The sequence below is a fragment of the Nematolebias whitei genome, chromosome 2, assembly GCF_014905685.2.
Source record: "Nematolebias whitei isolate Nwh7 chromosome 2, NemWhi1, whole genome shotgun sequence".
Taxonomy (NCBI): Eukaryota; Metazoa; Chordata; class Actinopteri; order Cyprinodontiformes; family Rivulidae; genus Nematolebias; species Nematolebias whitei.
In genome coordinates this window covers 49,458,864-49,483,840 of record NC_056499.1, presented here as the reverse complement: position 1 = coordinate 49,483,840, position 24,977 = coordinate 49,458,864, and the positions used below count along the sequence as shown (strand labels likewise).

At 45.0% G+C, this 24,977-nt stretch overlaps 1 protein-coding gene across 1 annotated transcript; it reads right to left on the bottom strand.

Annotated features, from left to right (window-relative positions):
• On the bottom strand, window positions 1–24,232 carry map1aa (microtubule-associated protein 1Aa). The gene is made up of 3 exons (XM_037692270.1): window positions 17,428–24,232; window positions 16,022–16,248; window positions 1–171 (listed from the first exon to the last, which is right to left on the bottom strand). The coding sequence occupies exons 1-3, from the start codon at window positions 24,080–24,082 to the stop codon at window positions 16–18; spliced, it is 7,038 nt and encodes a 2,345-aa protein (XP_037548198.1). The 5' UTR covers window positions 24,083–24,232; the 3' UTR covers window positions 1–15.
• Between the last annotated feature and the right edge of the window lie 745 nt (window positions 24,233–24,977).

Sequence of the window (24,977 nt, the reverse complement as noted above, 5' to 3'; positions counted from 1 at the left end):
AGGAGAGAAAGAATCTTAAAACTCGATCTTGCACGCTGGAAAAGACTCGTCCTGCATGACGACTGTGCTGCTGGAAGCCAGAACCATGATGTTGAGCTCCTGCTGCCTCTCGTGTGTCTGCTGATACCAGTCACGAGTCACCTCCGTGTCGTGGGTCGGGATCAGCGTAACCTGAGACGGAATGAAAGAGGGAAAAGACAGTAAGGTCAAAGGTGATTAGGAGAATCTAAACAATTCATGAGATTCCCTGTTCACTTAGGAAAAAACAAGGCTTTGTTGTCTTGTATTGCTTCTTTTTTTTTTACAAAATGAACTTGACTATATTGGTCTTTGTGTTATTTTTTTCAGTCGGTGTGCACCAAATAACAAAAAGAAAACATGGTTTCACCAACTGCAGTTGACCATCTATGGTTGAGCAACTGCAGTTGATATTTTATGATATATTTCTTGTATCACATCTGATACACCAGGCTGTTTTGGCAATGTTTTGCTCACAATAATGTTAATTTTAGATACAAAAACATTTTTTATCCATTTAGAAAGTATAGAACACTCCAGGCAGGTTACTTTGTTGTTTGCTTGTTTGTTACATAAAACTTTCACAGCCGTTTATTTCACTTTGTGGTAGACACAAAAACAGTTTATGTCCTTGTTCAGGTACAGGTGTACCTTACACTTTGCACAGTATATCTGTGAAAAGTGATTAGAGCTGCAATTTCTAACCTGGTCCCGTGCCCGACTCGAAATTTGGGCCGGGTCGAGCCAAAATAATATGCTTGATGGGTGGGCTGTGTCAGTGTCGAGCTTTTGATATGGTTTTACGAATCATACAGCACAAAGAAAACTAAATAAGAATGCATGATATAAAATTGTGTTAATCTACGTGTAGGCAGGTCCGACTGGCCAGTTTAAAGAGGTAAAAAAAATGTCCTGTTAAGCTCAGAGGGATCACCGGCCGCGCACGTCTCTGCACCTGCTGTCATCTGCGGTGAAGGAAGTAGCAGCATCTACAAAAGCTGAAGTGAGCAGCGCGTTCAATTAGAATTGCCTTGTTCTATATTTTTCCAAATAATTTTGCTCTAAACATATTTTTGTTCATTTGTTCATTAGCCTGGCTTTAGGGTTGTTTTTTAGGCTATTCGATTTGTATGTTAATATCCATTTGATGAAACAAGAAATCTTATATATCTTCCTTTCTTTGAAATAAGTTTTTAAAATATCATTTCAAACTGATTTGCTTACAGAAGCAGTAAAAGCTTAATTTAAAAAAAAGTTTTTGGGGTGGGGATTTGGGCCTGTAATTATCATATTTTCCACCGTACACGTTGCATCGCCGTATGAGTCGCATCAGTCCAAACATGTCTAATAAAGTGGAAAAAACATAAATAAGTCCCTTCGCTGTATATGCCGCATCTATTATGTGTCACCGCTGACAACCTGGAAATGTGGGCCGGTGTTGTGACAAAAATCGATTGGCTGCCAAATGGCAGCCGCAAGAATGTGCACAGGACTTTAACAAGAATTTAACAAGATTAACACTTAAAAACAATTATTTATTTGCTCAAAATTGTAGTAAAGGTGGTCTCAGTCTAACTTTTCCTTAATCAATGCACTTTGATGGTCACATCATCTGCATTTTAAATGCCGATTTGCAGAAGCGGGAGCGCACAGAGGGACGACTCGCTGTGCATTTCTTCCAAATTTAACAAAATAACCACCTAAAAATAATTTGTTTGCTAGAGTTTATAGTAAAGGTGTGTCTCAGTTGCACTTTGATTTAATAAATGCACTTTGATGGTCAAATCAGCTGCATTTCTAAAGTATTCGCTGCCTCGGTGCTCCGGGACCGTGCAGAGGGAGGAAATCAAGAAGGAGGAATGCCGTGCATTTCTTCCAAATTTAACAAGATAAGCACCTAAAACAAATATTTGTTTGCTCGGCATTATAGTAAAGGTGTCTCTGTTGAACTTTTACTTAATAAATACACTTCAATGGTCAAATGAGCTGCATTTTGCCAGGGCGATGCAGTGAAATGAAGCTGATTTGACGGTTGCTCCAGGCGAGCTCGACGAAGGTGGCAGGCTATGGCAAGTCAATTGTGTCATTAATAGCCACTTTTACATATCACATGACACAATGGCATGCCATAATACTTGAGTGCCATCAAGCAGCTGAAAATGGTAGTGTTCAATATTTTCAGTCAGAATGAATGAAAACGGTCATATCCCAACAAAAAATTGTTTATGAATATGGGGAAAAAAACGTGAATAAGTCGCTTTGGTGTATCAGTTGCAGGGCATGTAAATTATTCAAAAAAACTGTGACTTATAGGCCAAAAAACACGGTACAGTTATATGATCAGGTCGGGTTCTGAAAAAATGGCTACGGGCTGGGGCTGAGTTGGGTCGTATTTTTTTAGGCCTGAATGCAACTCTAAAAGTGATTGCCGGTGCAGTGCTTGCACCTCTGCCGAGTTTCCCATGTGGGAAATAGATCATTCATTCAACCTTTATTTAGACAAGTAAATCCCATTGAGCCTCGAGGACTCATTTACAAGAGAGACCTGATTTCAACAAAGAATGATGACAACAATGGACATAGCAACAACAATAAACAGTTATAAAAAGTCATACAATTTTATTTATTTTTTTAACAAATAGGATGGCTAAAAAAAAGAAAAGAAAAGTAACAAAAAACAGCTAGATTCTAAGGCGAATGTAGAAAAATAAAAACAGGAACATGTCTGCATTGGTCCCTGCCAGGAGTCCAACAGATTCTTAAAGCCACTTAGAGAGGTCAAGGTCGAGAGCTTCAATGCCAAGATCAATGCCATCCTTTCTCACATCAAGAGGCACATGGCAGCTTGGCCTTTTACGGGGTGGTGTTGGAGTTGCTTCTGGAGAGGATAGTGGTCTGCCATACTTGATTTTGAGCTTTCCTGCACTTGTGACAGAAGTGCTAACCAAAGCTGAAACCTTCGTGGAGCCGTGGGTTTCTTCTTGGGTTGTAGCTTCTTTTGATCCTTTCAGTAGAGGTTCCAAGCATTGATGAATGTTACAGTAACAGTGTGCCACTATACATATATGTGCAATCTTCAGGATCTGATATGGAACTTGTCAAGTGTAGACAGCATATCAAACAGATCAACACCTCCCATAAATTTGTTATATGTTTAACAATAGCTGGTCTGGGAGCCAGTATGAGTTTTTGATTTGCAATCCCAGCGTTTCACATTTCCCACAGGTTCAAGGCCAACAAAAGCGGAAATCAGGTTCACTGCTTTGTTGTCATACCATCTCACAGTGATGTTGTTGTCTTGGTTCATTCTGCAGTCCATTGACCCTCTTCCACTTTTCTTCAGTTCTTTTTCATCCCTCATAGTGGTCTTTCTCCACTTGGACTTGGACTTTTTTTGTTCATTGTTGTTTTTGTTTTGACTTTTTGCATCTGCACTGCATTCACACACTATGGGTATGACCCTGGGCCCATGAGCAAGGCCCTTAACTCCCATCTGCTCCCTAAACAGGTCTCTCTTGAAAATGAGTTCTCATGGCTCAATGAGACTACCTGTATAAATAAAGGGTAAATAAAAAAATTTAAAAAAATGACCGCAACACACTTTTAGAGTTGTGATCGTCAGTGAGTGGGGACTTTGGCACAACTTTTGGGGACTCTGTTGTGGCCATTTTCCCCTGGGTCTTTTGGTTGCCTGTGCACCTTAAGAGGAAAACGGAGAGAGAAAAGCGAGCCAGTATTTTGTGCAGCACCCGCCAGAGGTCTTGCAAAAACACCCTCTCCCCTCAGTCCTGCTTTCAGGCATTCAGCCTCTGACGACTGGACTGGATAACCTTTGTGCACGCATTTATTGCGATTGAGACACGAGGAGCTGTTGTGTCTTTGCCTTTATGGAAACATGGCTGGAGCCGTCCATCCCTGACTGTGCTGTGGCTCCGGACGACTTCACCGTGTACCGGCTTGACAGAAATTGGCGGCTGTGGCTGAGTGGTCAGAGCAGTCGTCTTCCAATGCAAGAGTTGGGGGTTCGAATCCACTAGCAGTCACATGCCAAAGTATCCAAAGTGCCAAAGTGATTACTGAATGAGGGGCGCATGCGCAAGTGCTGACCCTGGGCGTCTGGCTTGCTTGTTGTTTGTCAGTTTTTTTGATCTATTATATCGTATTTTATTTTATTTATTTTTTTATATATAATACTGCAGAACAGTTTATGCTTGGCAAACATGGCAAGAAATGTGTTAACAAAATTACTGGTTTGGCTATTGTTTTGGACTATATGGGGCATTTTAAATGCTGAGAGCAGGCCGTTTGGATACACGGAACAGTGGATTACCTATTCTCGGAATTACCTGCTGACTTTTCAACAAACCAGCACTTCTCCCCCGACCCTTCTCCACAGCTGCCCTGAAATAACCCGGTCAGTAAATCAATCAGGCACCGGTACAGCTAAAAAGAAAATGCGTGGATCCAGAGGAGGAATACGGAACCGGCTTAAAAGGAGGGGCAGCCGCTTCCCCCTCCCGACAATCAAGCTCTCCAACGTGCGTTCAATAAGGAATAAGATGGAGCAGTTATCTGGACTTTTGAAATATGACAGAGATTTCAGGAGAGCCAACCTTCTATGTTTCACTGAGTCCTGGCTTACGGAGAATGATGACGTCACTGACCTGGAGGGATATACGACACTCCGTTTTGACAGAGACACACAGCGCACGGAGAAAAGCATTGGAGGTGGGTTGTGCATGTTTGTGGATAATCGCTGGGCAACTAACATGACGATCCGTGAGACTGACTGTTCAAAACACTACGAGATAATGACTGTATCCTTTCGCCCTTACTATCTGCCCCGTGAGTTCAGACAGATCACTGTGATTCTGGTTTACGTGCCCGGCCCGGACTTCACTTTAGCAGCTGAGCGCATAACTGACAGCTACACCAAGGCACAACGTCACTCTGTGGATGACCCGATCTTCCTACTTGGCGACTTTAATGGTTGTGATATTCCCACTTATCTCCCGAACTTAGAACAATATGTGACCTGTCTGACACGAAAAGACAAGACTCTTGATAAATGTTTTGGTAACTTGGAGGGTGCTTATGTGGCCAGGTGTTGCCCACCCCTCGGCCAGTCTGACCATAACATCATCCACCTGCTGCCAAAATATCGTCAGAAAGTGAAGAGGGAGAAACCTGCTGTTAAGACTGTTCAGTGCTGGACAACAGACTCTGTTGATGAGCTGAGGACTTGTTTTGAACTGACTGACTGGAGCCTGTTTTTCAGCGAGGAGGTCTCTGCTGAAAACTCTGAACTGCTGAATTTTACCATCACCAGTTACATTAAATTTTGTGTGGACAATATTATCAAAACAAAAACAGTTAGATTTTACCCTAATAATAAACCTTGGGTAAATAAAGAAATGAAGCATCTTTTAAACCAAAAGAAAGCAGCTTTTAGAAGAGGAGATATGCAAAAGAGGAGGGAACTAGAGAAGGAAATAAGTTGCATGATTAAGAAAGTTAAAATAAATTATAAAGATAAAGTTGAGAGGGAACTGAGTAATGGCAATGCAAGAGATGCCTGGAGGGGACTGAACACAATAATGGGGAGGAAACAAAAAGATTCCCTTCAGCACACTGACCCTTTTGGTCTTGCAAATAAACTAAATGTTCATTATTCAAGATTTGACATCCATGACTTCAGTGATGAGATTGACTCTTTCTGTGCAGCCTTGACACCAACTCCTGTGGAGTTACAGGAGAAAGAGGTAATTTCAATTTTTCAGAACATCAATCCTCATAAAGCAGCTGGGCCAGATGGGATTAAGGGAAAGGTATTAAAAGAATGTGCCACACAGCTGGGTCCTGTGTTCAAACAGATATTTGAGTTGCATGTTTCTTAACACTAGCTTTGTCCCACAAGCATGGAAAATGTCAACTATTGTCCCAGTGCCCAAAATAACACATGCAAAGGCACTGAATGACTTCAGACCAATTGCCCTCACATCTGTATTATGCAAATGTATGGAGCGCTTAGTGAGCAGAGAACTCATGTCTGTTACAGCTGAGCTGAGTGTTTTTTTCTGTGGCGGGACACTATGCACGGGACGACGCCACCGCCTTCTTTGACGCAGAGTCACGCAGTGAATCAAATGATTCCTCCGAGAAATGCGATGCAGAGCTGCTCCCTCCCTCCTGGAGAGTGTAGTGACAGAAGACGAGCGGCCGAGCTGATGCTCAGCCACCTCGGATCTTACCACGTCGGCAACCACACCGCTCCCAGCCGTCGGCACCCTCCTCTTGGAGCTGCCCCGCATAATCCAAGAGGATGTTAACACAAGGGACTTTCCGTCCTTCGCCTCCTTCTGCCCTGATCGGATAATCTGGCGGCAAGGTTGGCTCCGCCCCGGCTCGTCGCCCTGACCCCATCTGGACTCGCAGTCCAGCTGTGATGTCACACTGGAATGAGGCTGCAGCTGGGCCCGGAAAGCTGAAGACATCCATCTCCACCTTCGCCTCCATCTCCAGAGTGGAGGGTTTTACCAATCGGTGTTTTTCCCTCTGTCCCACCCCCGGAACCAAGCCTGGCAGTGGCACTTGGGGCAAAAGCTTCCAGAATGGACCAGAAACCTGTCTCTCCATACCCTACCATACCATACCATTTTATTTATAGAGCAATTAAAACAGCTACAAGGCCAACCAAAGTGCTGTTTAGACAGAACAACAGACAACACACGAAGCAATATACAAAATGAAGTAAATCAAAAATATAGACATAAAAACGATGCAGATAATAAATAAGACGACAAACCAGTGTGGAGCGTACAGTTTCACAACACAGATCCTCTGGTGTTGAAAGCTACTGAATAGTAGTGGGTTTTTAAACGGGACTTGAAAACCGAGAGGGAGGGGGCCAGTCTGACAAGCAGAGGTAACTCGTTCCAAAGTCTTGGTCCTGCTACAGAGAAGGCCCAGTCACCTAAGACGAGTTCCTGGAACTGTAAGGAGCAACTGGTCCGCTGACCTCAGGGAACATGGTGGGACATACGGTTGTAGCAGATCAGAGAGATGGGGGGGGGGGGGGGGTGAAACTGTTCAACGATTTGTAGACATACATGAATAGTTTGAACTGGATTTGAAGGTGAACCGGTAGCCAGTGCAGTGAGGCCAAAACTGGTGTAATGTGCTCTCTTTTGCCTGTACTGGTTAAAAATTGGGCTGCTGCATTCTGGACCAGTTGCAGTCGTGCAGTGGAGGTCTGACTGATACCAAACAGGAGTGAATTGCAGTAATCAAGCCTAGATGTAATGAATGCATGTATTACTGTCTCCAGGTTATTTTTGGACAATATGGGCTTCAGTTTAGACAGCCGCCTCAGTTGGAAGAAACATGATTTAACAATCATGTTTACATGACTGTAAAGTTTCAAGGAAGGGTCCATTATCACTCCCAGATTAGTGATTCTTTGTTTTTCTGACAGGGATAGAGTGGAAAGGTCGATGCAGTGGTTTGTGATCGTGCCATTGGGAGGGAACAACATGACTTCAGACTTCTTTTCATTGAAACTTAAGAAATTTAAACCCATCCAGTCCCCGATGTCAGCCAGGCAGTCGAGCAGAGGTTGAATAGAGCATGTACCATTGTGTCTTAGGGGGAAGTAAATTTGACAGTCATTGGCGTAAAAGTGAAAGGGTATGTTGTGTTTCCGGAAAATAGCACCAAGTGGCAGCAGGTATAGAGAGAATAGGAGGGGACCCAGGATGGACCCCTGCGGAACTCCCCATTTAAGCTCTGTCGCTGCAGAACTAAAATCCTTGATGGAGACACAAAAGGATCTGTCAGTGAAGTAGGATCTGAACCAATTGAGGGCTGACCCTGTGATGCCCACCCACTGCTTTAACCTAACAATGAGGATCTCATGGTCGATGGTGTCAAAGGCGGCTGTGAGGTCCAACAGGACAAGCAGCACAGAACCACCAGTATCTGTGGATCTGAAGATGTCATTAAAAACCTTCAATAGGGCAGTTTCAGTGCTGTGGAGAGGTTTAAAGCCATATTGGAATAGCTCTAAGATGGCGTGATCCTCCAGGGCGCACTTCAACTGGGACTCAACTGTTTTCTCCAGTATTTTAGAAACAAATGGGAGTTTGGAGACAGGCCGGAAGTTGGATATGACTGAGGGGTCAATGTTTGTTTTTTTCAGGAGAGGCTGGACAGCAGCATGTTTAAAGGTTTTTGGCACCACGCCAGTGGACAAACTACTGTCTACTATAGCAAAAATGGACGGACCTAGAGTAGGAAAAACCTCCTTTAGTAGTCGAGGGGGGACCACATCAAAGGGGGAACCAGAAGGTTTCAAGCTGCACATGACCTGCTCTAGAGAAGATAGAGTAATGGGTTCAAAATGGTCAAATAGAGCTACAGATTAAGGTGGGATGGATGGGTCATGAGTTGGAGGGGAAATGAGAGCCCGGGTGGTCGCAATTTTTTCCAAAAAGAAATGTAAGAATTTGTCGCACAGCTCAGTAAACTGGGAGCTGAATGATCATTTGAGAGTTATAAGCATCTGTGAAACATGGGCAGTGAAGTGGTTAATGGCCTGGCTACTACGTGCAGGAACGCACGGCTTAGGAGTTAGATGGGGGAGGGCGAATTCAAACCGGACTGGCATGTGGTCTGAAAAAACATTATCACCAATTTCAAGATTACTAACAGTTACATCACAAGATAAAACAAGGTCCAGTGTATGTCCGCTCTCTTGGGTGGGACCGTTTACATGCTGAGTTAGATTAAATGAGTCCAATAAGTCTAAAAAGTCCTTAACCAAGGACTTCTCAGGACAGCCCACGTGCAAATTAAAGTCCCCAATAATGAAAACATGATTATATTTTGGTGTGATTTCAGCCAAGAAATCAGAAAACTCATTTATGAAATCCTTAGATCGAGGTGGGCGGTAGAGGAGTGCGCATAAAGTCGAAGGTGAATGGCCAAGTTCAAAGATGCTCAGCTCAAAGCTGGTGCGGGAAACTGGGATGGGCAGTTGTTTACAGTCAAAAGTTGGTTTGAATATTGTTAATAATCCACCACCGCGCTGGCCTGATGGCCGCGGTGCGTTAAAATACAGACAGTTCGGTGGCAATAAATCCATCAAGGCGCTGGACTCACCCTGAGACATCCAAGTCTCTGTGATGCAGAAAAAGTCCAAATCATGCTCTTGAAAGTAGTCCCTGAGGATAAAAGTTTTGTTGGTAATAGATCTTGCGTTGACCAAGCATATCCGGATACTGTTCAAAGTGGAGCTAGCAGCGGTGAAGTTAGCGCGCACCAATGGCCGCAAGTTTTCAATAACAGCCCCTCCATTGTTTACCTGGTCCGGGCACGTGGGAAGCTGGTGATGGAAACCCTGACCACCAGCTCAAGAGGAAGATGCAGCGCGCAGGGCTTTAAGCTTTACCAGCCACCCAGCATGTTTTCCCCGGCGTCTGTAGCGATGTCTCCGGGCAGGGAAGTGAGGAGCGCAGTGGAGGTAAACTGGCGCGTTTGCCAGCAGGGGGGAGGAGGGGGGGTTCAGAGGTACGCTCATATTGGTCCAAATAAGTGACATCGACGGCAGAAAAACGAAGATCCAGAAGCTGTTGTCGGTCATACACCAGCAGCGAAGTTATGTCCCAGATAAAAAACAAACAAAACACAAATAATCCGAACAGCAAAGGTGGATTGCAAGCCATGTGCACGGGCGCCATCTTACCGGAAGTTAGCAGTCAAGCCAAGGACTCCAGGGAAGCATGACCAGATGGTGACAAAGGTCTCCAACCGAGCGCACCAGTGCTCATTCCAGATGGCCGCAGCGAACAACAACATTGCCCTGCTGGCTTACAGCATCTCTAAGAGGCTGGAGGAAGCAGACCTGCTGGAGGAGACAAAGAGCTCTCTCTGTAAAGCTGCTGATGTCATCTTAAACAAATGCCACCTCTGCGGTCTGCCTGTCCCTCATCGCCGCCTGGATGACCATGATCCAGAGGCCAACTTGGCTCCGCCTCTTGCCATCCTTGTCTGAGAGGCTGCAGAAAGACCTGCTGGAGGGCCCCATCACCCCAGAGGCGCTGTTCGAGGCCAACTTCAGGACCATCCTTGAGAAATCTCAGAGGTCCGAGGAGGTCTCAGAGACTGTACACCATCTGGTGACGTGACAGTCCTCTTCCTGCCCCTCTGGCTGCTGGAGGGACCACCTTGGCCAGCAGCAGAGGCTCTCCACAACTGCGGCAGTGACTGCACGCACCGCTCCTCTGCCGGGCCCCTCCACCATGGAACAGCTCCTTGAGGGGAATGTGTGTGGTTTTTTGCCTATATATGTTTTGAAATAAAACAGAAACATCACTGAAAGTAAAGTTTCATTTGAGACTGTCAGATCAGATGATCTCACAGCTGCCTCTCTTCACACATTCCCCACACAGTACGAGCCGGTAACCTCTAAACAGCATTTTAAATGACACCGCAGTTCATTAAATATCACAAAACACTCATCTGCCATGTCAGCTAAAATTATGTTTATTCAGCAGACCGAGTCCGGTAAAGTCCCTCGTTTTCAGCCGGAGCCCATTTTTAATTTCTGCTGTTTTCTGCACACTCACATTGCAGCGGGAGTAACCGTGTTTCTCCAGGACAGCTGCAGCCTCCACCGAAACGGTGTCTCACTCAGAAAGCGCTCACACCTCTCATTTTGCGCCGGCCCACCTCAGCTCTAACGTGAGACTGCAGCCTGGGTTCAGTACAGAGGCACACATACAGCATTTTTCTGTTGGAGACCACACCTTGGGTTCCCCCCGGAGAATCTCTGGAGCGGGTGATGGCAGTAAGGGTTTTTAGCCTGGTTGATGTCCATGAGAAACATGACACACAAAATGCATGCCCACTCTCCGAGCATTACTCAGAGTGGCAGCGAGTGTGTTCCCAGGACAGATGGATGGTCCGTCTGATCAGCAGGGGTGACACGCTGCAGTTTCGCAGCTCAACCCCCACGGTTCAGAGGGATTATAGAGACGGTCCTGTCTTCTCCAGAACTGAGCTTCTCTCTCCAGTCAGAAGTTCAGGAATTACTGATGAAAAACATGATTTCCAGAGTTTCCAACGGAGAGGAAAATATGGGGGCTTTTTTCCTCCCACTACTTCCTGGTTCTGAAAAGAACCGGAGGGATGAGACCCATTCTTATCCTGTCCATGTTCAACAATTCGATCATGGAGAGACAATTCCACATGCTGACAATCAAACAGCTGGTGGAGAACTTCACCAGAACGACTGGTTCACCTCCATAGATCTGAAGAGCGCACATTTCACATTTCCATCATTCTAAAACACAGGAAATTCTTGCGTTTTTCTCCTCCAGGGGATTCCGTATCAGTACAACAGGCTACTGTTCGGTTAGTCCCTCGCCCCACGCACGTTCTCAAAATGCGTGGAGACGGCTCTGCAGCCGTTACACATGGCAGGAATGAGAATTCTTTTTTATCTGGATGATCTGCTTTTATTAGATCAGTCCAGAGAGGAAGCAGCTGCGCAGACCAAACGTTAGCATTACACCTGCTAAACCTGGGTTTTCTATAAACTGGGAAAAGTTCTGTTCGCCCGTCGCAGATAATTGTTTATCTGGGAGTGGAGCTAAACTCAACCACAATGAGAGCCCGTTTATCACAGCCGAGGGCAGAAGCCCTGTAAGTTCAGTTCCAACGTGTCAAACCCGGCAGTGTAGTGACAGTTCTGCCTGTCATGCAACTCCTGGGACGGTGTCAGCGGCCCACATCGTGGTTCCGCTGGGCCTATTTCACATGAGACGCCTTCAGAGATGGTTCGCCCACCTACGCATAGATCCTGTGCACCAGAAGAGGCGGATTATCTTTGTGCCCCCCTCTGTGCGAACTGATCTGAATCACTGGGGAAACACCCTTGTTCTGTCAGAGGGAGTTCCCATCAGCAGGCCAACATCACATGTCTCAGTTTTTCACAGACACATTCCTGTCAAGCTGGGAGGAATGTGTCTGTCCCAAGTAGTGGGAGCACAGTGGCTGGACCACATGTCGCTTTACATAATGTGCTAGAATGCTTTCATGGTCTGAAACATGACTCAGCATTTTGCACTCTGCTGTGGGATCAGCATTTTTTGATCCACACAAACAACAAAGTGACGACAGTTTACATAAACCGTTAGGGAGGTGTGCGCTCAGCACAACTGTTACGCATCGCGAAACAGCTGTTGTGTTGGGCACACAAAACCTGCTCCTCATCAGTGCAGTGTACATTTCCAGTGTCCTGAACAAGCGAGCGGATATCATGTCGAGGGGCGGCCCCCGCCACATAGTCTAGAGCCTCCATCCCGAGCTGATCTCTCGGTTTTTGGAGCAGGTTCGGCCGAGCAGCAGTGGATCTGTTCGCCACACGGGAGAACTCCCAGTGTCAATTATGGTTCTCACTGAGCTCAGGAGATGACCCACCGTTAGGAGTGGATACCTTCGCTCACAGCCCTTGGCCAAAAATACTCCTTTATGCGTTCTCTCCAGTCCTGCTGATATCACGGACCCTGGATCAGGTCTGGGAGGAAGAACTGTCAGTCATCCTCGTAGCTCCCGAGCGCTAAGCGCTCCGTGGTTCCTGAATCTGCAGCGACTGATATCGGGTCGGCTGTGGAAACTGCCGTGGGGGGGGGGGGGGGGGGTCTCCTCCAGGTAGGAAGAGCGATCAGGAGTTACACAGAAATAGGTCAGCACCTTTGGGTCTGGCCGCTGAACTGATCCATTTAGAAAAAGATGGGCCTCCCACAGGATGTGGTGCGTACGTTTCAGGGCACACAAGCTGCTTCCACTACAACACTGTACACATCAAGTGGACAGTTTTTCAGCGCTGTTGTGCAGAGAAAGGCGTGGAGGCCATCTCATGTCCACTAGGTGGCGTGCTGTCATTTCTACAGCAACTGATGGACAGAAAATTAGCATCCAGCACAATTAAAACTTATGCTGCAGCTATTTCTTCCTGTCATGAGGTTTCTCAATGACAGAACAGTTCTTAACCACCCACTGATGAAGAGTTTTCTGAAAGGTGTATAGAGACACAGACCTGTGTCACGTCCACTAGCTCCACGGTGGGACCTAATAGAATAGAATAGAAACAGCCTTTATTGTCCCACGGATGGGAAATTCCAGTGTATCAGCAGCAACAGCAGCAACGGATAAAAAGATTAAAAGATTTAAAGATTTCACACAAAAGTTCCTAAATGTTAATAAACAACACAATATATAAGAAATAAGATAAACAATATCAATAATAATGTTCAATATGTATTGGAACATTGAGAATGGCAGACTATTTACAGTACAGTATTACAGGCAGAGTGTATGTTTAAGCAGAGGTCAGCATGTATTTAATCCTTATTGAGTTTGTTGGGAGCAGTGATGGTTGTAGAGTCTAACAGCTGCTGGGAGGAAGGACCTGCGGTAACGCTCCTTTGTGCATTTAGGATGCAGTAATCTGTCACTGAACAAGCTCTCCAGTTCAGCAACAGCTTCATGCATGGGGTGGGAGACGTTGTCCAGCAATGATGTTATTTTAGCTAGAGTCCTTCTGTCTCCCACCACCTGCACTGGGTCGAGGGGGCATCCAAGCACAGATCTGGCCTTCTTGATGAGCTTATCTAGCTTCTTCTTCTCAGCTGATGATAAGCTGCTGTTCCAACACACAACACCATAGAAGATGGCTGATGCCACTACCGAGTCAAAGAAGGTCTTCAGGAGCACCCCCTGCACTCCAAAAGACCTCAGTCTCCTCAGCAGGTGATGATGGTCCTGCACGCTCTGATCAAAGCTCCTTTTGAGCCTTTAAATCAGGTTTCACTTAAATTTCTGTCATTAAAACAGCCTTTCTGTTAGCTCTGATGTCGGCAAAGAGAGTGAGTGATTATCTGCTTTCTCTGTTGCTCCATCATGTCTCAGAATTCAAGCTGACGGCAGTTCAGCTGTACTGCGTTTTAACCCTGCTCTGAAAAGCATCACAAGCTCATTCAGATCGAGAGTGATAACCTTGGATGGGTTTTACCCTCCTCCTCATAATTCTGAAGAGGAAGCAGCAACATCTCACCTCCTCTGTCCCGTGCGTGCATTTTAGTGTTACGTGGCGCACACGGCCACACTGCGCCGTTCTCGTCTGTTCATGCATTACAGGGACAGCTCTTCAGGACACCCTCTATTCACCCACCGCCTCTCACATTGGTTGTGTGAGGCTATTACTGAAGCTTACAGTTCATCTAAGCTGGACCCTCCAGAGAATCTCAGAGCACATTCCACCAAAAGGTTTTCATCCTCCATGGCTCTGCATGGAGGGATGACAGTGGAGGATATTTTTGGGTTGGGGCATGCAATTACGCAGCGCGTAATTACGCACACAGAAGGCTGAGTGATGAAATGTTTTTTTGTGCAAGCAGGTGCTTCATGTTGTGTCTGAGTGGACCCAGTGAGGTATAGACTACATCCTGCTTCACCTTTAACCCACTAGCGATAGCCTTAAAGGGCGAACCCTATACGAAATAGAACGTTGGTTACGTACTATAACCCCAGATTCTATGAGTATAGGCACAGCCCTTTAAGCTCTGGGCCTCACTGGTTCCTAAATGGCTGAAGAAAAAAGCTATTTGGGAGCCGATTACCCTTTCTCACCGTAATTTATATGGACCGGGGGTGAGTGGGTGTGGACTAAAGATTTCAGTGCTGTGCACGAAGGGATAAACCACTAGCGATAGCCTTAAAGGGCTGTGCCTATACTCATAGAATCTGGGGTTACATTACGTAACAAACGTTTTTGTATACCATACATTTTTTGTTCTGCAGTTTTCTGTAGCATTTCATCAGTAACAAACTCTTTGAAGCACATGCATGTTGTCATGCCACACCTGTTCTGAGAAGGCAATGAAAAGGTGTCCCACTTCTTGCATTAGAAGTACTGGCAACTGTCAAACAAATTAAGTATACAAACAGCTGAATAGGGGAATTTATTGTTGACGCGCCCGCTGTTTAAGACATAAATCCAAGCTGCAATTAAGATTCCTTTATTGGCATCAAGTTCTTCAAGGCAAAACATCAATGAATCATTGACACTATCCCAGAGAAGCATACAAAACTGATCCACAGATTCAAGCAGTGATCAAAGGCAAAAATTCAAAACTTAAAGCGAAAAGCAGTCAGCAAAAATGTAGACTTCCCTCATCACCCACTCACTAACAAACTCACCAGATGAGCAAACAGGTAATCTTAAAATCACTACCGACATCATGTGGTCCAAAACTACACCCATCCACCACAAGAATGATAGTTCACTAGGGGACAGAATACACGTCTCAGATCATATACAACAGGTTGTTATGGTAAGTATTGATCATATTGATAAACTAGAGGTCAGAGAAACTTGTGTAACAAAGATGATACAAATGGTGATATATCCATCCATCCATTATCTTTCCGCCTTCTTCCTTTTTGAGTCGCAGGGGTCACTGTTGCCCATGTCCAGCTATCACTGTGTGAGAGGAGGGGAGGCGAGGTACACCCTGGACAGGTCGCAAGTCCATCACAGGGACACAGAGACAAATGAGACAAACAACCATTCACTCTCTCACTCACACTTAGGGACAATTTAGAGTTACCAATCAGACTAAATTGTGTGTTTTTGGTCTGTGGGAAGAAACCAGAGTACCCAGATAAAACCCATGCATGCACAAAGAGAACATGCAAACTCCACCCAGAAAGGTCCCGGGCCGAGATTTGAACCAGCGACCTTCTTGCTGAGAGGCAACAGCTCTGCCAAATGAGCCACCATGCTGCCTCAAATGGCAATATAGGGTATCTAAAATATTACTTGTTATTCTGGACAAGGCTTAAATGAGTTGCAGTCTGTGTTCTATAGTGTATGTTCAGTATTAAAATTTTAGACACTGGCCAAAGTCTTTAGGTAGGGGGGTTTAATGTTAAGAAATACCTGTAAGTTTGATCCCCACTGAGCTTTGGCATCCAACAAAGCATCAAGGACCGCTCGGCTCGGCTCACCCCCGGCGGCATCATTTCCGCTCACTACGTAGTAGGCAGAGCGAATGCGTTTGAAGAACTCCTGGTCCACATTCTTGGCACTGCAGTGGTTAGGAATGTAGGCCAAGTCCACATAAATGGGAAGGCCAAGAGCAGCTGGAGAGCCGGATTTCTGAGAGCCTGGAAAAATAAACCCAGAACCACAGGGTTGCTTTATTTCTATAACACCAATTAACAACAAGTTATTTTAATGTACTTTAAAGATCAGGGGAGGTAAACTTGTTTTCTGAAGAGCTTTTTAAGTTATATCTCTTATCCACAGCTCATACTCTGAAATTTAACAGATTCTGCAAAATGTATCTTTCTATCTACTCTGTCTCGTGAACCATTGGACAGATAAAGGAGGCATTCAAGATGGCCGCCACAACCAATGTATCTTAGGAAACACAAATATGGCTCCGTCAGCTGCACAGGCAGGAAGATAAAGTTATTTGTGGTCATGGATGCCTGATTAGATGATAAAATGGGTGAGCAAAACAGGGGATGTATTTGTGTCCAAGAAAAGATATGATGACAAACTTTAAATTTTCAGGTCATGTTTGGTCTAATTTTAGTCTAGACTTGGATTCAACCAAAGATCAATCATCTACAATGAACTCCAGGTTGACGTTAATAAAATCAGCATCGACATTTTAAAATGTATGTTCTTTATAAACTTGTGGGTATCTACCCCTAAGTGTGGTGGTAGCAGAGTCCTTCACAGCACAGCTCCAAGTAGAACCAAAACTCTAGTTCAAGTCATTTGTATTGTCTAGTTCGTTTAAATAAAAAGACAAATCAGTTTAATTCAATTTAACTGAAGCCTGTTAAGAATAATCATATTACTTCAATTATTGTTCAGTTCAAATCAGTCCAGTTCAGTCTACAAAAAAATAATAATAATATCACTAAGGGAAGCAACAGGTTGCATCAACTCTTTACTTTGATTTTGATACTTGACATTTTAAGTAAGTGTTATGTGTTGTCATCATTGTATGTTCCCATACAAAGATGGAATTAGCTCTATGCATTTAATCCATCACACATGAGATTCACGCTGATGGAGCAGAGGGCAGCTATGTAAGCGCCCGGGGAGCAGTTAGGGATTAGGTGTCTTACTCAGGGACACAACGACATGCGGGCATGGCAGGGAGTCAAATAGACTTTCTGGTCCCAAGTTGGCTGCCCTACATCTACACCATCTTGGCCCCATTGGGGGCTCGTCCTGGATTTTGAACATGTTCAGAGTGGCAGACATTTATTTTATTTTTTTACTGTAAACTGATCCAAACAGGTAACCTTTACATCACATTTGCTCACCTGAGCTGCTCTTGACACCATTTGTTAGCCCTTTGCCGGGGTTGTAGCTCGATCTGGAGAGGTCATCCTCTTTGGTGCCTTGAACATCTGACAGACGAGACATGCGTGAACTTTTGTCAGTCTCTTTTTTCTTCAACGAGGCACTGCGTGGAGACGGCGTTTGTTTGACGGGCATGGGAGATCTCTTGCGCCTAGCTGGAGATGCTGATTTGGTTTTCCCCGAAGACTTCTTCAAGCTTTTTGCTTTGGGTTCTTTCTTAAGAGAGCTTTTGTCCAAAGATTCTGGGTCCACCATGCAAACATCTGGGTGAGGAGGGTGAGGGAAAGGGTCCATGAGAGGAGCAGGAGGAGGGTCATGGTTCCTCCTGGAGGCAGAGTGGTGGCTACCTCCTCCTGTGGTAGATTTATCAACAGGCATGTAATCTCCATCTTCATCCGAGTCCATGTTGCCTTCACCAGCAACTGACGGGTACTCTTCTGTGCCTGGAGGGACATCAGAGTCCGACTGAGAGCCTAGAGGCTCACTGATAGAGGTTGGTGGAGTATCCTCTGTAGCCAGACCAAACCCTGCTGACAGCCCACCAACTTGATGCAAAGAGCTACTGTCCCTACTGTGGGACTGATGCAAATGGGGCTGTTTGTGAGCCCTTTTCTTCACTGACAGGTCATGCTCATGACCCTCCTGTGACTGATCACTCCTGCAACCTTCCTCCTCATCATCCTCATCTGTGGAAAACTGACGCATGCAGGGGTTGATGAAGGAGGGCGACAGGTCTTCTTTGCGTTGCCTGTACTCTGAGGATGAATATCCTGGAGAGGTGCGACTCGTATAAGAGGAGGTTGCTCCTATCGGTGCATCCTGATTGCTGTCATCATCATCATCTTCATCATCATCCTGCTCACCTTGGCTGCACTCTTCTGCATAAAACTGTGAGTGGAATGGCTGATCAGTTGAAACAAGTGAAAGTGGACGAGCAGGGTGCGCTGGCTCCATCTCACACTCTTCCTCAAATTCATCATCATGTCGGTAATGAGGAGGGGAATCTCCAGGTACCATACCCATCTGAGGCTTTGACATTTCCCACTCATATGAATTCCTGACATAACTTGTTGCACCCTCTCTGGACTCCAGTTTGGCTGAGCCTGAAGCTGCTACTCCAACAAGGAGATTGGTGCTTGCAATGACCTCTGTGGGACTTTTTGTTTTGTCTGACTTGCTGGTGTGAAGAGGTGCTGACATGTAGGAGCCAAGAATATCTGGAAGTGCATCGCTCGTTTTTTCACTTGATGCTGGAGTGATGGGCTTACCAGAAAATGGGAGGCTTCCAGTCAAACCACTGGAAGGAGACCTGCGAGTAATTTCATGCACATATTCCTCCTCCTCCTCCTCACTACTGTCAGTCTCCTCAAAGTAGTGCTTGCCTTCAATGTCTGGGCGAGGAGAGGAAGTGACGCCATACAGAGCAGCACTGGCTGCCTCTTTGTCAATGGAGAAGTCTAAGAAAGGACTTGCTGAGGCTGAAAATCCAGCAGCTGTGTCCAGCTTGGTTTCTTTAGACCACTCAGGCTTATAGAAGCAGTCAGACACAGAACCTTTATCAGGAACTCCACCTATTGGAGCTGTATGTTCCTTCTTGTCTTCAGAAACAACAGTGGATGAGAGTGAAGAGAAGGTTTTGAACTCCTCAGATGGACTGATGTGTGAGAAACTAGGTAAACTAGATTCTGCTGTGGTTGTTACAGTGATTTGTTTCTCTGAAACTTCCAGATAGTCATCTTTGGTGCCAGCTGAGCTGGAGAAGGGAGAATTCATGACCAAGGACTGTTCTTCTTTAAAGGAAGAGTACTCAAAGAGGGGCTCAGCAGAAGCAGGTGTCTCTAGCTCCTCTCCGAATTGTCGGCTGGTGGAGAGGGAGCCTGAGGTGGAAGAAGAGTAGCTGTAGGCTGAAGAGGAGGAGTACCCAGGGCCAGCTGTGGTTGTATACTGAAAACTAGTTTCCAGAGAGCTCTTTCTCAGTACATCAGGTGCCTTCTGCTTCTCAAATTCAAGATTGTCTCTGTCGCTTTGGTAACAACTGTCCTCTCTGGACTTCAAGGTAAAATCTTGTTTTCCTGTGTCTCTAGTCTGATTTAGTAAGAATGGCTCTTTCCTGTCTCTTTCGTGTGAGTATTCAAATCCTGAAGAATAAGCAGAGAAACTTGTGGCTCGTAAATCCATTGGCTCTCCACTGATAGATGTGGATTCAGTCTTAGTTTCGTCCTCAGTCTTTAGAAGAGAACTTAAGCTGCTGTTGTTGACAGTCAGCTTCCCCTGACTGTTAAAACCATATCCAACCATAGAAACCATGAACTCGGGTCTATCTGAGCTAAACATTTGACTTACTGGACCTTTTACTTCCTTCTCAGACTTCTCTTTGGCACCTTTCTCAATATCAGAATCAGCACTGCTTTCATCTTCCTCCTCCATTTCCTCCTCCTCCTCCTCCTCCTCCTCCTCCTCATCATCATCATCATCATCAATGACTACATCATCATCATAATCCTCTTCATCCCTTGCAGTTAGCTTTTGCATATTCACCTCTAAACATGCTTCTTTCTCGCTGTAGCCAAAAATATCAGATGTCACTGTGGAGAATGCCAAAGACTTTGTGCTATCGGTTTGGCTTTTCAAAATGGAGTTTTGTTCTGATGACAAAGAAGTGGTCAAAGCTTCAGGTCTGTCAGCCACAGATGGGAAATTGCTAGCTTGACAGTATTTAAGTGTTTCTTTTTCTTTGGTCTCTTTTTCAAAATGACCAGTAGCAGAATCTGTCTTAGAGTCCAGCCATGAAGATGTAGTGGATTCCTTTTCTGTCTTCTTGTCCATGATCTTGACTTGTGCCAAAGGCTCATGTTTGGGCAAATCCACTTCTCTTTTTGCAGGTTCATGCTCCACTTTATCGTCAGAGTCTTGGTGATACAAATCAGATTCCTCTGAGCTGGTTTTGCTGTCATAAAGATCTCCATAAGAGAATGTTTTACCGTGCACGTACGGTGTGTCTTGTCTTGTATAAGCTACCCTTTCTCTGCCCTCCTTCTCTGGAAAATCATGAAGACTAAAATGAACACTTTTCTCTGGCTCTTTGATGGTCACTTCTTTTTTCTCAACTTTGTCTTTATCATTTGAAAAAGGGTTTGTTCCTGTCCCACTTGGGAAATTGTCATTATTTTCATCCTCTTCATCAGAAAACATCTCTTGTGGTTTTGGTTTCTCTGTTGTGCTAAAGGACACTCCTGACTTGTCTGAACCTTTAACTTCTGTTTCTGTTTTTGACATTTTCCCTTCAAACAAGAAGTCATCATCTAAAAAGCAACCCTCTTTTGCTTCCATGAGTTTTGCTTTTACAGTTGGCTGTAATTCCTTTTGAATGTAATATTCATCCTCACTGTCTTCATTGGAATCCTCAGACACTTCAAATGTGGTTTTGTCACCTGGCAAGCCAATACAGGAGGTATTGTCTGAGATGGTGACTGATCTTTCAGTTTTCTGGATGTCAGCTTTCACATCAGTCACTCCTTCCTCTTTTTCTCCTGTCCTGAATGTTTTTTCCTCTGTTGGAGAGTAGCTGCTACTTGTGGGCATAGACTGCGTGGGTGAAGCTAGTTTCATGGTGCTGTCCTCAGGACTTAAGCATCTTTCCTCACTTTCTTGCCTGGAGTGGGACTCTGGGACAAAGGAGAAAGATGGAGGAGGTGAAGCACGCTTTGTCTCAGTGAGAGTCATGAATGTGTCTGTACCAACGAGAGGCTGGTTTTCCTTCATAACCAAAACCGGACTGACTGGAGGAGAGAATTTTTCTCTTTCCTGGCGCATCATGGAGGCGGCATGTTCATAGCCCTCTTGAAGTTTACTCAGAGGGATGTCAACATTTGGAGTCTGATCCTCGTCCTCATCTTCATCGTCTTCCTCTTCTTCGGGGACTGATTTCACCTTCGACTCAGCCTCTATCTCTGGAATGTTGGGCTGATATTCGTCAGAGGAAGGAGACTTAAAGCATTTGTCATCTTCAAGTGAAGAGGTGGGAGAGATGGTTCCTGCAGAGTAAAGGTAGTCCTTTCCTTGGGCGGCCTCTGCACGTGATGGAGCGCTGTTGATGGTGTCCAACAAGAGTGAATTTCTTACAGCGTCTTCGGTCTGAGGTGCCGTCACTGAGGCAATCGACTGGTCTTCAGCCACAGATGTGGCAAAGGAAGACAGTTTGTCATACTCTGTGATAGATGTTGCAGAGGAGATGTGCTCCTCCTCAGCAAGAGGAGCAGCAATGATGGCAGAGTAAGGTACAAACTCAGGCTCATGGACTCCAATAAAAGCTTTGGGCTTAACATCTGCAACTTCCAAAACTGCAGAGCTCTTCATTTCTTTAATACCATGCATGGTGTCAAAGGTACCAGGAATGTCAGGAACAGAAATATCATAAGCAGCCACATCATAGCGCAGCTGAGGGATCCTGTCTTCTGTGTCTTCATGGATGTCTTCATCGGAGATTGTCTGCTCAGTCTCTGAATACCCAGGGATGGTCTCATCCTGAATGAAAGAGAGCTGCTCAGAGGCGGAGGGTGTTACTGATGCTGCAGCTGTTAAGGATGTTTGCCCAGTTGGTTTGGTGTCCCACTTCTCTCCATTTTTGTCCTTTTTTCCCTCATCTGTTTTAAACTTTAAGATCTTATCATCTTCTATATCTTCTAGCTCAGCCTTTTCAATTACATCCCCTTCTTCCTCTGAGCTCTCACTTTTCTTTGTTCTGTCTGATATATTTTCCTTTACTAAATATTTGTCATACTTCTTCATTTTGTCCTCCTCATACTTTTTATCAAAACCTTCAATCACAGCCATCTTTTGTGTAGCTGCACCCTGTTCTGATGCACCTTTGTCTTTGGTTTCTTCTTCGTGGTTGAAGGGAGCGGTGGGTGCAGTGGATTGTATATCAGTAGCTGAGGAAGAAACTTCAGTATCAGCGATCACTGGCAATCCTGACATGACATCACTCTGGACAGAATCAGTCTTCTGTTTGGACATCTCCTCCTGTCTTAGAGCCTCAAAGTCCTCTGTGAGGTCCTCGGGTGAAGATACGATGTGTCTGTCGATCTGTGTTGCTGCTGCAATGTCTTCAGGAATGTTCTTGGGAACTGGCTTTTTCTCATGTGCTTCCTCTTTAACCATTTTATTTTTGTCTGTCTTGGGTTTGGCCTGACTTTTGGCTTTGTGCAGAGTCTTTCTCACTTCAGGGGTGAGTGGCTTCAAGTCAGGTTTGGTGATTTTTCTTAGTTCATGTTTCACAGAGTCTTTCTTTTTGTCCTCCTTTGCATTACTCTCCTTTTTCTCTTGCTTTTTTATACTTTCGTCTTTCTTTACTTTTTCTTTTTTGGTTTCTTTTTTCTCTTTGTCTTTCTTTTCATCCATCTTAGATCCTGTCTCTTGCTTGGAAGTTTTTTCCTTGGATGTCTTCTTTTTTGCTGTCTTAGCTGCTCCAGGGGCCACTTCACTGTTTTTCTGCTGTTTGGTGGCTTTCAGACTGTCACTTTTGAATTTCTTCTCTTCTTTCTTTTCAACTTTATTCTCCTTAGTGGTGTCACTCTTTATTTCTTCCTCCTGTCCAATGGTTTCCTTTTTGGTTGCTTTAGAGTGTAGTTTGGGAGAAGATTTGAGACTCTCTTTGCTATCCGTTCTTGATCTCGTTTTAGCTTGTTTAACGATCGGCAGTGGCGCACCAGATGAGATGTCTTTCTGAGTGGCGACTGGGTATCGCAGAAAGTCTAGGTGTTTCAGTTTCTCAAGGCCCTCAAAGATTTTATTTTGTGGTGCATTTCCTGGGAACAGCACCCGGACTATCTTTTCTGTTGGTCGATGTGGTATCCAAACAATTAATGCAGTGACTGATGTCAAATAGGGGACAGAAATTTCTCCTTCTTTTCCATTTGGCATCATAATTCCTGTCTTGGCTTTGCTATTTCCTGCCCATTTTTGCATCAGGAACTGCATCTCTTTGCTTTCTTTTACAGGGTTCAAGACATACATCTCTAACTTTCCTACGCCCAGTTTGTGGAACAGTGTGATAGGTTCGATAGTGTTGCTGACTACCCTGTGAAGCGGCTCAGGTGTGATGCCAAGCTTGTTGAGGTACTGTAATGTCAGAGATGCTTCTTCAATGCTTCGTTTGACCTTCAGTGAGGGCTCTGGCATCCTTAGCTTCTCTGGAACATTAAAAAACACAATCCCAAGCTCAGGGGAGATCAGGTTCTTCATCCAGTCACCATTACCTCTGGAGCCAGATCCTTGGTTACGCTCTTCCTCCTGCTCTGCGATCTTCCTCTGGAACAATCCATTTATGCCGGGGAGGTTGTCTGCACCAATATGGGTGAGTAAAACAGAGTCGATCCTGTCTAGGTGTCGAACCAACTTCCAGAAGCAAGACTTCCTCTCAGATCCTCCATCCACCAGGATGTTAAATCCATTAACCGCGAACAATGCAGAGTCTCCCCTGCCTCCAGGGAAGATGTAGCAACAGGGTTTGGACAGCTTCAGAAACCCTCCAGAGGTCGGAGGTTCTAGGAGCTCAAAGGGCGATGGTACGTCTGCTGTTTCAGAGACGTACTCTAACTCTGTGTCTTCATCCATGTCAGGGCAGAGGGCTTTTGGGCTCAGACAATATCCAGTAAGGGTTTTACTTGGCTGCTGCTCCTGGCTTTGGCCCAGGGAGCTCCAGCCCCCTGACAAGAAACTGTAAGCCTGGTCTGCTGCTATAAAAGAGGGCTTGGACAAGACGTCCGTCACCTAAAACACAGAAGGGACAAAATAATGCACATCAAATCACTATTATAAGATCCTGACTTGTAGTTTTTAAAGTGACAGGTGCAAGACCTACTTGATGTTGGAAATTATACAGAAGAAATGTAATGAAGTGAAGGCTCCACCTTGTTGAAGGACGTCACTTCTGAGTTCAGAGCCTGCTCAGTATCAACAACTTATCTGCCGCAGAGTCGTGACCAAAGATCTAGACTGGGTAAAGGACATGAATAATAATGTTAATAAGGTTTATAATAAATCTAACATACTATATTGGGAAGGTACACAGTAAAACTGGAGTCTGTCAAATTGATTAAAACTGATGCTGGTTTGATCCTTTAAATGTAAAACAACTAGGTTAAAGTATCCTGATGCATGCTCAATAATCCAGGTAGAAAAATCTAAGAAAGTTCAATCTGGTCCTCTGGACATTCAAAAAAACAAAAAACAAAAAGGAGCAAAAAAAATCTAGATATGTTTCGTCTTTCATCCGAGAGACTTCCTCAGTCTGAGGTGCTGTATTCAGCTCAGTCTCTTAAATAGCACCTTCTCAGAGTGGATCAACCAGTTTGCTGCTGACAACCAAAACCAGCTGCTCACATGGTTAAGAAGGACCATCAGCCTAACAATGGATCATTAGCACACTGATGGCTGTTTACTATTCACAGAGGGCTGAGTGATACTAGCAATAACAGCATTGTAAGAGGGGGACAATTGAACCCGGAGG

Coding starts and splice junctions, on each gene's coding strand:
- map1aa (XM_037692270.1), bottom strand. CDS start 24,082: ATGGATGAAGACACAGAGTTAGAGTACGTCTCTGAAACAGCAGACGTA. Junction 16,249..17,427: donor TGGTGTCAAGAGCAGCTCAG/GTGAGCAAATGT, acceptor TTATTTTTCCAG/GCTCTCAGAAATCCGGCTCT. Junction 172..16,021: donor AGTGGGGATCAAACTTACAG/GTATTTCTTAAC, acceptor ATTCCGTCTCAG/GTTACGCTGATCCCGACCCA.